Source organism: Eumetopias jubatus, unplaced genomic scaffold (assembly GCF_037043125.1).
Source record: "Eumetopias jubatus isolate StellerSeaLion01/CBP00866 unplaced genomic scaffold, mEumJub1_p1.0 scaffold_2, whole genome shotgun sequence".
Classification (NCBI taxonomy): domain Eukaryota; kingdom Metazoa; phylum Chordata; class Mammalia; order Carnivora; family Otariidae; genus Eumetopias; species Eumetopias jubatus.
The window spans coordinates 192782930-192797061 of NW_028274808.1; the positions used below are offsets into that span (position 1 = coordinate 192782930).

General features: G+C 33.7%; 1 protein-coding gene across 7 annotated transcripts in view; it reads left to right on the plus strand.

Moving 5' to 3' along the window:
* RAB28 (RAB28, member RAS oncogene family) overlaps positions 1-14132 on the plus strand; it is a 110396-nt gene that overhangs the window by 4846 nt on the left and 91418 nt on the right. For all 7 annotated transcript variants that reach the window (XR_003607011.2, XM_028089324.2, XM_028089291.2 and 4 more), the window contains exons 2-3: positions 23-119; positions 5296-5384. Coding sequence is in view for 6 of the 7 variants with exons in the window: in XM_028089324.2 (XP_027945125.1) it covers positions 23-119; positions 5296-5384 (186 nt within the window). In the remaining variant the exon portion in view is untranslated. The remainder of the gene's footprint in view (positions 1-22; positions 120-5295; positions 5385-14132) is intronic.

Below are 14132 nucleotides of genomic sequence, written 5' to 3' on the forward strand. Positions count from 1 at the left end.
TTCTATGCATCAATTTTTTTAGACCTCCTTAACTACATGTTTTGCTCAAGAAACTTTTGGGAAACAGTACAAACAAACTATAGGACTGGATTTCTTTTTGAGAAGGATAACGTTGCCGGGTAAGAGACTAAAAAATCTTAACATAGAAAATTGTACATATCTTACAATAATAACAGAAATATGTGAAATAAATTTGGGGGTTGTTTCTGCATGAAAATATATATAATTAGCAGATCTATCATAGGGAGGTTAACTTGCATCAGGATCTCCTGTGAAGACATATTGTCCATGGGTGTGAGAGAAAAGTTTATATATTCCCCCACTCTCCTGCTGTTTTTGACCACTCTACACATTTTTCAAGGATAAACAATAGTTGCTTATAAAATTCTAAAAAGTTAAAAAAAGTCAAATGCTATACAATTATAAACAGATATTGTATAAACTAAATGTGAAAAGACTGGAAGGGATTATTTTTTAAAAATATTATTTTGATTAGCCACTGCTTCAGTTTTTTGTTCGAGAGAAGGTTGGAACAGAAGTATAATGTAGCTGTGGAACTTCTGTGCTCTAATATGTGAATGCTGTTTTATGCAAGGCAGCATGAAATTGCTGGCATTTAATAGACCACTAAAATTTAGGGTCCCTAGGCACTCATAAAAATACAGTTTGAGCATTCAAGATGTTTCAGTTCACCATGCAAAGAAACTATTTAGATGCCAGTTGCAGCACATTTTGTGGGAAATACAGGGATATAATAACAAAAAGAGAGTGGTTTCTGTTTTAAGTTAGTTTCTGAACAATTGGGGCTTTAAAATGCTCTGTCCATTCATTTGTGATGGTTAAATTAGATGTTTAAAGTATTTTATTAAAAGCAGTTTATCTTGATTGACTTTCTAAACCAGTCCATCCCTTTCCTCTCTGAGGAAACACATTTGAATAAAAACGGTTGCGAGTGTAGTGTCAGATTCATATACTGGAGTGTGAGTGATATAGTGGGAAGGGGTTTAATAAATTCCAATATTATTGAAATATGTTAACCTCTCAAACACCCCATCTATCAGACAACTCTCCATGAAGGTTTTAGAGCAGCTAATGAAAACTCTTAGTAATTGGTGGTATTCTGCATATCTCACTAGTAATATGCTCTATTATATTTTGTGATTGTCTGTATTCAGCAACCAATGAAAAATAAATTGAAAGATATAGTATGAGAAAAGAATTCCAACTTTCTATTACTAAGTTATTGCAACAAGAGGCTTAATGAGAAACATACGCATATTTTGTTTCATTTGTATTTCCTTTTAATGTATTCAAAACTGAAAAACCTCATTTTACTTTTATTATTCTCATTTGTTTGTCTAGGTTAATGCTACATTCAGAGTATAGAAGTCACTAGAAGAATACATACACAGATCATATATTATACATGCTGAAAGCTTATTTTTTGCAACAGTTTTTTCAGAGATGGTAGTTGTACATAGAGAACCTTAATATATGTATTTAGTTATTGACTATTGTTTTTGATGGTAATTAGCAAGAGCATCAGCTTTCTGTACCATTAATATTATTTAGTTATTCTGACTTTTTTTTTAGTTCAAAGCCTTAAATATAGGAATAAGCACCACTCAATCATTAAAAATATTTTAGGACTGGTTTTGGACATTTTATATAGGTGATATATACATATGATGATTTCTGATCTGTTGCACAATACTACCCATTTTAAAGTTTTGATTACTTTGTAAAAAATGTTTGGTATTTTTGAAATCAAAATTTATAGTATAATATTTTAGAGATAGAAAGTACTCATATTAAAAATGATGTTAGGAAATTTATACTCTCAATGAATGTATATTTTAATGAATTCCTGAGTAAGTTTTTATTTTGATGGGTAGAATTCCAGAAAAAAAATTCTTTTTTTTTTTTTTTTTTTTTTTAAGGCAGTTGGTTTTATGTTACTTCATGGACTCAAAATTGTGTTAGAAATTTCACTAGGAAAAAATTGTTTTAAGGTAACTTGATTTTATATAATTAAGTACATTAAGAAAGGAGATAAATAAATTACAAGCTTCACAGTATATTCTTTATATATTTTAACCTTAATTTTAATTCATTGCAAGTGTCAAATGTAGGATGATTAATATATGTATCATTTGCTAAAACATTACAGGCAGCATTATTGAATTTATTGTAAAGAGCATACTGGGCGAATCTAGTATTTGTTAAGTATTCTGTCTAGTAAATCTTCTGTCCATTCAGATTGTTAGGTGAATACCTCCTGTCCATCTATTGACATTCTCTTCATGCAAGTTTTCAAGGTCATTACTTTGTAAATATTCATCCATTTTAGTATATTTCATGTTCCGGTATGCTGTATAGTCTGGATGCAACCACTGTGCAGCATTTACTGCTTAAAATAGTGTATCTGTTAGTCAGAGATTCTGCTGATAGAGCTTCTTAAGAGCCTTAGTCAAAATACTTTCAGGAAGCTTGTGGGTACAGTCCAGTAAACAGCGTTCTACTGTGAAAAGGATTTCTAAGTCTTTAGTACAAGAAGTGGGCAGACTTGTGTTTTTAGTTCCATCTTGACTGTGCAGCACTTTAAGTAAGGTTAACCAAGGCACCAAGTGTACTTTTACAAGGTCACTGTTGAATCCTCTTGGTGGCTTTGATTCATACCAAAAGCAACTTACCTGTATTTTGTCACCTCATTTATCTTATTTTTTTTCCCCTGGTTACATGTCATTCCTTACCGGGGAGCAGGAATTTTGTAACATTTTGCATTTGAGATTAGATTGCTGACTATTTCCTTAATGTTCTTTATTAGTGGGAAATTTATATTAGATGGATTCTTGATTTTTAAAAAATTTTATTGTATTGATTATTTGAATTCTATTTTTGTAGGTTATTAGGTATGTCATTTTGAAAATATACATGGATACTTCATATATTTATGTTTAGGGTAACTAAAATGAATATTGATCGGAATTCCATCCTTATGTGATTTTGTTTTCCAAAGAGAGAACCCCTGTTTATTTTTATTTTTATGTTAATAAGCCTAAAATTCAAATGTGGAAGTTAAAAACATGTTTCTAGACATATGAAATAACTATGAAGCTAGTATCATTTGTGGAAGCTATAATGATAGCAAAAGTGGGTTTTTTTTGGCTAGCATTGTCGATTATCAGTAATGCATAACTTTTTATTTCTGAGGCACTAGAATATGTATATTAAAAAAACAAGCCAACAACAACAAACAGTGTTTATTTAGAAAGGTATGAATATAAAAAATACCTGCAACACAGGAATATAAATACAAACTTCTCAGATGGGAGGCAACTAAATAAACGATTTAGTCTTGAAATGATGTAGTAAGGATTTGGAAACATGAATATCATGTTCGTAAAGTGGTAGCTAAGGTGTTCACAATAACTAATTCAGAGTGGATCTGACTATCAGAATTTAAAGGAAGAAAAGCTTTATATTTCTTAGTGCAAAGCTAAGTGATAGGATTTACTGGCCTTGAAGAAAATGGGATTAAATGCCTTATATTAAGTGTTGCCTACAATCTTACTGTAAGAAAGTTAATATTATTAAGCACTGGTTTTTTTGAAGTAAACAAATGACTGTAAAGAGTATGCAAGTAAAATGAAGAGAGTACTGCCTGTTTATCTAGGGGCTTCTGAAGCGATTTAACTTATTGCTAACGACTACTAGTCTTTTCTCACCTGCTTAGTTTGAGACACCATCATAGGAGAATGAGTTGAGTTTTGAAACTTGAAAAAATTTAGATTTTTAAGTAAGTGGGTTTATCCCAGTTGTTGGATAAGTCTTACTTGTCTGTGACATTTTGGTTTTCGTCTTTACAGAGCTCTAAGAACATGTTCGTCATTACTCTGTGAGTGTTGAAAGTGTGTGTATGTGGGAATGATGACGGGTGATAAACTTCAGGAGCTCTCATTAATGCTAATGGAAGTTCCTCATGTAAATCCTTTGCACGTTGGCAGATGCAACAGACCTACCTCAAAATAATGGAAAGATTGTAATACAAACCCAACAAAACTTAGAGTTAAGGGTAAAACTTGGCTGGTTAATCCAGTGTTATACTTGCTTTTCAGTTGAATGGTGTGACTTAACATTCTCTGATTTCAGTGTTTTGGCATTGGCATAAAAATTTATGTCTTCATAATCTTTTTTATTGTTTTCGAAGCGAGAACTTTTTTTAGTGTCTTAAGTTTTTATTTTGAGTTTTTCTGATTGGCAAATCATTCAGACAGGTCCATTTTTTAGTGTGGGAGCTCATTTTGAAGATACTAATTGAGACTTTGTTTACTTTTGGAGAAAACTGCATTATTAGGAGAAATACTTTGAAATGTTAAACTAAGAAGTACGTTGGACTTGGTCTTTAACTTCTGGGGTTATGCATTCATAAGAGAGAATAGCTTATCTCATAAATTTTTGTATCAGCCAAATAGTTTGCAAAATAGACAAAAGAATTTTAAAGATTGCTTTTTAGTATTTTTAAATGCTTTTATGGGGAAGAGTTGTTCCACCATTTTATGAAGGCTTTGAAGCACATATTATGATTTGTTTCAGTGGAAATGCTTTTAACAGTAAATGCATCATAATATTTAGTGATATACTGGGTATGTGTCCTACATCTGTTCTCAAGAGGGCTGTCGTATGTGTTTATATTTTATAGGTTAAATTTGAAAACGTAGTTTTAAAAATTATGTTTCCTATTGCATATTTTAGGTGACATTTAAATATTAAAAGTCCCATTAATTTGAGTTGAAACTCTGAGTCCATTTTTGTAGTCTGTTATTAATCTGTGAGTTTTAGAACCTATAGAGTTTAGAGTTTACAGTAAAATTCATTATGTGCTATAGGGTAGGTTATAATACTTTATATAATATAAAGTTCTATTTTTATTTTTAAAGTATATATTTTTTACCCCCCCGTACAAGTGTTCTATCGTCCTAGTCTCTGTTTAAGAAAACTATTCTTTTTAAAGTTTTGAGCAGTGTATGAATTGAAGGGTTTTTTTGTTTTGTTTTGAAGGTGATTATAAATGTGGTTCTATAGAAATGGGGTAAAAGTATAAATCTAAATTCCCCATTATGATTTCTTTTGACAACATTATTTCACAGTTCCAAATAATCTGACCATATGAGCGTGCAGAATAGAAGGCAGATTAGGTCCACAGTTTATCATTGTGATTTAGTGTTCTCTGAAACTGTATCCAGTTGTTATTTTGTTACTTACCTTTTCTGCATTCTTGTTTTTATATTCAAGGAAACCTGAATGTTACTCTTCAAGTTTGGGATATAGGAGGACAGACAATAGGAGGCAAGATGTTGGATAAATATATCTATGGAGCACAGGTATGACATAAATTCTATGATTATTCCAGTACTGAAAATACTCCTCTCACAAGCACATACAACTGGGTACACACATACATACTCTCTCCCTCTTTATAACTTGATTTTTATCTGATATGTAGAGAGACTGATTTTATCTTTGTGCTAATCCTTTGGTTTCATCCTCCCCAAATGGTGTTTGGAATGATTTGGGTCAGGGAGCTGGTGTGACTAATAGCTTTCCTATGCTTCCTTATATTGCTAGGTATTATTGTCAGCAGTTGAATAAATGCAGTGATAGGTGGTATTTTATATTTATTAGCTGATTTGGTTATAGTGACTGCTTTCAGAAAATGTCAACTAAATGAAAAATATAGAAGGGGAAAACTTAATTTCATTTTAAGTTGTAAGGACAGAAAGCATATTTATATATTTTTGTGCTATGAATTAGTTTATTAAATATTTATAATTCTTCAGATTTAATACATATCAGTATATTGTATCAGCAAACTATGAACAATTCTATGTATGAAGCACATATAATATTTTAACATAATGATGTCTTTTCAGAAGAATATGTAGATGGAGAAAAACTGCTTGAATAATAATATGACAAAATTCTTTGGCAACATGAGCTTATATAGATATAATTTATAAGTTGTTCAATTATTATGCAAATGGAAAATATGCATGATAGTGATATACTTCAAAAAGTTAATTATTGACATGCTGTTTATTTTTGCTTTTTCTTCCACTCTAGTGTGTGTCTTTCACACCATCATGAAGCGCAGGAGGGGCTAATAGTCATAATCCTTCTTTAGGTCTTTATTGGAGTTTAATGTTTTCAGTGGAAGAGTCTTACCTTGGTTCTGTGGAACTATGTTGCTTCTAAGAAGTGAGTCTAGGAGACAAAGAATGTTAAGCACTGTTCTGTACGAAGTGTGATGCTCGACATACACCATTGCCTTAATTTTGGATGGAAAATAGATTCTGAATTATTTTCTAAAACATTCAGAGAAGGATAAATGAAGCTCACATGGTTCTTAATCAAGTGTGAGGCCCTAGGGTTTCGTTTTTTGCATTATTGATATATAGATCTGGCTTTTAGAAATACGTCTATGCCTTTTCTACATTGTTCTTTGTCTCCTGGAAAATCTTTCTGCTCATTTAGCATTTTCACTTGTGACCATATAATTTGGTATTTTATGCATGTTCATTTTTCTCTTAAAACATACGTCTCAGATTTTTGTGTCTGGCTTTTTTGTGGTTTATTTTTTTTCTGTTTTAAGCATTATATTCAAAGTAGATATTAAGATAAAGAAAAATTGCTAGACAGAGATTTGTGGGAAGCCACAGTTCTTTGTTTTGCTCACCTATTTGGTAAAATTGGTTTTGAAAATAATAATCTCTTTCCTCTTTGTCCGTTAAAGTCTACCTTCAAGGGTACATACTGGATTTTTAAAAAAAATAAACATTATATTAGTCACGCTTCTTAAAACATTTGACTCTGAACGTCAAATAAATTTTATTGTTTATAGGTATATCCAGAGTTAGTGGAGAATGGGAAGATTTTATGAATCTTAGGGCAAAAAATAATATAAAATTCAATTGACAAATTTTTCTTCACTAAAAATTGAGGGTATATAATGCTCGTGATTTGGATTCCCTTAATTGTACCTTTTCATCATTTAAAAGTTTATTATTTGATTTATATAGTTATTTATTAATGTAAAATTATGTATAAAATTAATGTTGGTGTGAAATTGACATGATATAAAATTAACCATTGTAAAAGTATATAATCAGTGGCATTTAGTGCATTCACAATGTTATGTGGCTGTTCTGTTAAATCATTTTTTTTTGCAGTGTTTTATGCCATTATTTAACTGCTTAAAATCAGCAGACATTATTAGTCAAATTTGTAGAAATTAAAAAAAATTTTCATCTTTTTTTGAGAGAACCTGAGTTTAGTAAAATGTCTGTGTTCTCTTCTGATGTCCCTTATATGTTGTGAGAAAGAGCGTGTTATATTCCTTCTTATAAACTTGTCAAATAAGATTTCTGTTTTGAAGGTACATATGATATTTTTTTCTTTTGATGGTGCCTTACATTGTTTATACTTTACAATTTCTGTGAATGTTATAAGACTATACCTTGTTTTATTGAACAACGATGTAAGTACAGTATTTCTGAGAATTTCATGAACATTTTCATGAAATTGTGCCAGGAAACTACAAATTCTGAGATGATAAAAATGAATTATCATAAATTAATGAAAATATAATAAATTCTCTCTGCTTTCCAGAGATTCTAAATTAGTTTATGCAAAATACATAAAGTACATTTACCAATAGTTTCTTTTGTAAAATATATGTAAATTTTTCTATCTAGGCCAGAGAAGCTCTGACTACGATTCTCTACCATAAACTGGGGGAAATGTTACTTTTCAAAAGCATTCCAATAGCATTTTAATATACTTAATAACTTTATATTATATGGTCATATAATTATTCTTCAAAGTGGATCTATACTGTTTCTAGAGTTCTTATAGATGCTTATATTGCTCATCTCATGAATACTTTGCATTTTGGTATACATGTTACAGGATAGGTATCGTTCAGAAATGATGTTTGGATAGGCTGTTTTGAGGACATCAGTTTAATGTGTTATTTAGGATTTTGGCTTAGGTTCTCTAACTTACGTATTGTATATAGAAAGAATTATCTTACACATGTCTGGGCAATTAAGTTAGTGAGTCTGTTTTTCTTAAAGCATTTCTTAACATTAAGAAGCTTATTGGTAGGCTGGGAATGAACTTAGATTCAAATAGCACTGATTATTTTACCCTGTTCACATTTTTCCCCCAGTAGCGTTAACTCTAGCAATCATCTATTGAATAGCGTTGGTTGAAACAAAATTGGATTGACACCCAAGAAAGAATTAGTGAGGTATTTTGACAAGAACCAGTTCTAAGAATTGAAGTATTTCCCAGTTAAATTCCCAGATTTTAAATTAACTTAAAATTTTCTAGGAGTCTTCAGAAAGATGTTATAGGCTATTTTTCATAGTGGTTACAAGCAAACACACAGTACATAGTGTTTAGTGCCTTGTAACCTGTGGCTAACAGAGGCTAATAACAAACCTCAGAGAAGGACTGGGTGTTTCATTTTTGTAGCTCTTTCCGCCCTGGAATCTAAGTGGTTTGCAAACACTGCCCTACTGAGCATAAACTCAATGAAGTGTAGTCATTTGTGAGGCAGAACATAACTACTATTGTGTGCCAGTGCCCCACACAGATGAGCCAGCCTGTTAACCACCAACAAAAGGATTTGGTTGCCTGTATAGCGGCTAGGGAGAGAGGGCATCGCAAAGCTGGACTCTCTGAGACCCTCTGCTATCTTTTACTGTGCATTTTTTACTTGGATATTTGCCAACTTATAACTGATTATACAGACCGCTCTTGCATTAGTGTTTCTTCTTATGGGTTGTACTTATGCAGCAAAGTATATGTTGTAAGACTGTGGTACAAGCTATATGGTTTAACCCATTTCCACATATAATTAAAAGCTAAAGTAGATTATTTGTTGTACAAATCATGGAGGAAAAAAATACCTGCATTACGGGAACTGGGAACCTTTCATTTTGTGGAAGGTTAAATTGTGTATGTACTGTGCCTGTTAAATTTCAGAACTAAATCTATGGAATAACTTAGAGTACTTAGGTATTGTCCTTTGAGACTTCAATATTTCCTTGAAAATGCTGTCTGTCTGGTTAATGGTTCATCATCATGTTCATTAGATATGGTGAAAAGTGAAATAGATGAAAACAAAATACTATATGAAGAAACTTTGTGTAATATTTACTAAAAGTTTTGAGGTTTATAAAGAGAAGGGGCGATAGTGTCTTCTGGGAATTGCAGGGGGAAAAAGTGAAGTTAAGGTATAGAAAATAGAGGGAATCTTTGCTGAAGAATTTGAAGATATAGAAGGATGTATTGAACTTGAAATCTGATTTCCAAAAGTTATAGCAAAAAGATCTGGGATGAAGAGGAGCAGCTGGAGGGTAAACCGGGAAGAGCAAGCACAGAGCAGTGTGGGGAAGAGACATAGGAGAAAGATGAATGGCAGGTAGGTAAGTAATAAAAATGCATCAGGGACATGAGACATGGAGATGGGTTTCGATGGCCACAGGGTTGCCAAGAAAATTATTTCTAGCAGTTACTGGTAGATTGCTTCAGTTGTTGCCAAGATGTATTGCATTTCTGAGGGAGTTATACTTTCTTGTGGCTGAGAAGATTCTGATAGTTTTCTGGAAGCAGTCAGAAGAGGTCCAGATTGATGGATGAGAGATTGGTGGTGAGAGATTCGGGGTTTTGAGGGTGCTTGTGTTATAGGCTCCTAAAGAGGTGAGTACTTAGAGGTCTGACTTTGGTGTGCTGCAGCTGGTGGGTAGAGGCCTTGGCGGGGGTCAGTGGCCTCTTGTAGGAGTATTGGTCATTTGTGTCTTTCAGAGCAGTGATCCCTTTCATCTGTGTGATCAACTTTTTGGCCATAGAGTTGTTTATATTACTCCATTACTATTCTTATAATGTCTGTGGGACTAATAGTGATGGCCCTTCATTGATTTGAGTTTTCTCTTCCCTTCTCTCTTTTTTTTGGTTAACCTGGTTAGAGGTGTACCAGCTTTTGGTTTTTTTGATTTTCTCTGTTATTTTCTTCTTTTAAATTTTGTTGATCTCTGCTCTAGTTTTTATGATTTTTTTAAAAAGATTTTATTTATTTATTTGACAGAGAAAGAGAGAGAGATCACAAGCAGGGGGAGCAGCAGGCAGAGGGAGAAGCAGGCTCCCCATCGAACAGGGAGCCTGACGCGGGGCTCGATCCCAGGACTCTGAGGTCATGACCTGAGCCAAAGGCAGACATTTAATGACTGAGCCACCCAGGCGCCCCAGTTTTTATGATTTTTTTTGTTCTGCTTTCATTAAGCTTAAATTGTTCTTCTTCCTCAGTTTCTTCAAGTAGAAGCTTAGATCATTGATGTTTCTTCTTTTCTAATATATGCATTCAATGCTATACATTTTCCTCTAAGCACTGTTTTTGCTATATCCCACAAGTTTTGATAGGTTGTGTTTTTATTAATTTAGGATACTTTAAAACTTCTCTTGAGACTTCTTTTTTGACCCATGTGTTATTTAAAAGCATGTTGTTTAATCACCAAATATTTTGAGTTTTTCCAGCTATCTTTCTATTACTGATTTCTAGTTTAATTCCTTTGGAGTCTAAGAACATGCTTGGTATGATTTCTGGTCTTATAAATTTGTTAAAGTATGTTTTATGGCCCAGAATGTAGTCTTGGTGAATGTTTCATGTGAGTTACTGATTGTCTGCTTGCTTAATGTATCAGTCAGTGAAAAAGGGGTGTTCAAGTCTCCAACAATACTAGTGGATCTGTGGATTTACAGTTCTGTCAGTTTTGGCATTACATATTTTGATACTCTGTTGTTAGGTGTATATACATGAAGGATTGTTATGCCTTCTTGGAGAACTGACTTTATCATTATGCCAGGTTTTATACCTAATACCTTTCCTTATTCCAAAGTCTGCTTTGTCTGAAATGAATATGAATACTCCGGTTTTGTTTTCATTAGTGTTAGCATGGTATTTCTCTATCCCTTTACTTTTAATTTGTGTCTTTATATTTAAAGTGAATTTCCTGTAGGCAATGTGTAGTTGAATCTTGGTTTTTCATTCCCTCTGACAATTTATCTTTTAATTGGTATATTTAGACCATTCACATTTAAAGTGATTATTGATAGAGTTTGGTTAATTTCTGTCATATTTGTTTTCTATTTCTTGTGCTAGTCTTTTGTTTTCTTTTAAACCTTTCTCGCTTTTATTGTTTTGTTTGAGCATTTTAACTCTTCTCTTAGCCTATCGATTATACATGAACACATTTTTTTTTTTAGCAATTGCCCTGGAGTTTCCAATATATATTTTAACTAGTTTAAGTCCACCTTCACATGGCACTGTATTGCTTTGCATGTATAGTTCAGATACTTCATAAAAGCATATTCTTAATCCATCTCCCCAACTCTTATGACGTGGCAGTCGTTCATTTCACTTACCCATATGCTATAATCACTCAATACATTGTTACTATTATTACTTTAAAGAGTTGTATTTTAGATCAACTAAGAATAAGAAAAAAATGCTTTTATTTAACCTTTACTCCTTTTCTGATACTCTTTCTTTCTTTCTTTCAGATTTTATTTATTCATTTGAGAAAGGGAGAGAGAGAGACTGAGAGAGAGAGAGAGAGAGAGTAGGAGCAGGGCAGAGGGAGAGGGACAAGCAGACTCCTGGCTGAGCAGGGAGCCCAATGTGGGGCTCAATCCCAGGACTCTGGGATCATGACCTGAGCCGAAGGCAGATGCCCAACCAACTGAGCCACCCAGGCGCCCCATCTTCCTCTCTTTTTGTACAAATACATTTCTCATCCATATCATTTCTTTATCCCTGAAGAGCCTCTTTTAACACTTGTTCCAGGGCAGATCTGCTAGCTATGAATTCCCTCAAGTTTTGTTTATCTGAGAAAGTCTATTTCTCCCTCACCTATGAAGGATAATTTTACATATAGAATTCTAGATTGGTCCTTTCCTTTCTTTCAACATTTTAAATATTTCACTCCTTTCTTTTCTTACATGGTTTCTGATAAGAAATTCTCTGTAATTCTTATCCTTGTTCCTCTCTAGATAACAGATTCCCTCTCACCAACCCCTCTCTCACCCCAGACTTCTTTTAAGATTTTCTCTAAGTTGTTGGTGTTGTTTTTTTAGAGAGAGAGAGCATGCGTGAGCTGGAATGGGAGGCAGGCTGGCAGGCAGAGGGAGAGGGAGAGAGAATCTTAAGGAGGCTCCATGCGGATCTCACGACCCTGAGATCACAACCTGAACCGGAATCAAGAGTCGGATACTTAACCTACTGAGCCACCTAGGTGCCCCTGTTAGTGTTTTGTTTTATGCAGTTTGAATATATGATGTGCTTACATGTAGATTTTTTTTTTTTTTTGTATTTATCCTACTTGTTGTCTTCTGAGATTTCTAGATCTGTGGTTTGGTGTCTGATTGATTTTGGCAATTTCTTGGCCATTGTTACTTCAAATATTTCTTTTTTTTTAAATTTTTATTAAAAAATTTTATTTATTTATTTGACAGAGAGGGACACAGCAAAAGAGGGAACATAGCAGGGGGAGTGGGAGAGGGAGGAGCAGGCTTCCCGCAGAGCAGGGAGCCTGATATGGGACTCAACCCCAGGCCCCTGGGATCATGACCTGAGCCGAAGGCAGACGCTTAACGACTGAGCCACCCAGGCGCCCCACTTCAAATATTTCTTAAGTTCCATTCTCTTTTCTTTTTCTGGTAGTCCAGTTACATGTATGATACACCATTCAGAATTGTCACATAGGTTTTTGATGTTCTGTTTTATTCATTCTTTTTTCTCTTTGCATTTTACTTTTGGAAATTTCCATTACCTTATCTTCAAGCTTACAGATTCTTTCCTAGACTGTGTCTGGTGTACTGATAAGCCCATCAATGGCATTCTTCATTTCTGTTACAGTGGTTTTGATACCTAGCATTTCCTTTTCATTATTTTTTAGTGTTTCCATCTCTTTGTCTACATTATCCACCAGTTCTTGTATATTGTCTACCTTTTCCACTGGAACCTTTTTAAAAATATTTATCATAATGTTTTAAAGTCCTGATGATCATTCCAAAATCCGTGTCATATTTCAGTCTAGTTCTAAGGCTTACTTTTTCCTTCAAACTGCCTTTTAGTGTGCCTTCTGATTTTTTTTTTGAAAGCAAATATGTATAGATTAATAAGAACTCAGGTAATAGGCCTTTAGTGTGAGGTTTTAAGTTAATTAGCCAGGAGTTGGCCTGTGTTTAATGTTTGCTGAGGCTCTAGGTACCAGAGACATCCAATTCCTCTAGTGTCCTTGTTTTTTTCTCCCTTGTCTTTTTGGGTATCTCAAAAAATTCTTCAGTTGAAGTTTGTGTTTTGCAGCTCTTTCAAATGTAATATGCTACTATTATGCTGGAGCCCAGTTGGTGTTATGGTAAAGTATGGAGGCAGGGAAGCATTCTATACTCTTATGATTAAGTCACAGCTTTATAGTGGGCCTGTGTCCCTGGGCTGTGACCTTTACAGGTGTTTATGAGCTATTCCCACTTAGGTGAGACAGGATGGCTAGAAGGGGCTGGAGATGGGAACTGTCTTTCCCCATGGGATATAAGACACTGATTAAACTTTTTTCCTGGACAGTATGCCTTTTTTTTAATGGATATTACTCTCGGTGTATTTTACAATGGTTAATTTTTCCCTCGCTATGTCAGAGCCATGTGGGGGATCTTTCTTGATGCTTTACCAAAAGGATCTGATAGTTTCTGGAGGTAAAATCCATGAAAGTGTGAGAGTACTCCCACTTGGGAGTTTTTTATTCTCAAAGTGGATCACATGCAGTCTCCAGCAGTTTATCAGAATTATCATTTAAGTGTTCCTACCCTTTGCTGGCTACAGTGGCTTCTGCTCCGGGTAAGCACATTTTGGCTATGACTCTTTGGATTCATCTGTTTCCCAGATTTCAGGGTGGTGAGTTACCCTGCAAAGTCAGCTCTCTGTTTTGCCCAAGAAAAATCATTGATTTTTAGTTTGTTTAGATTTTTTTCTTACTGTAAGGACAGACATGATGACTTCCGGGCTTTTTACG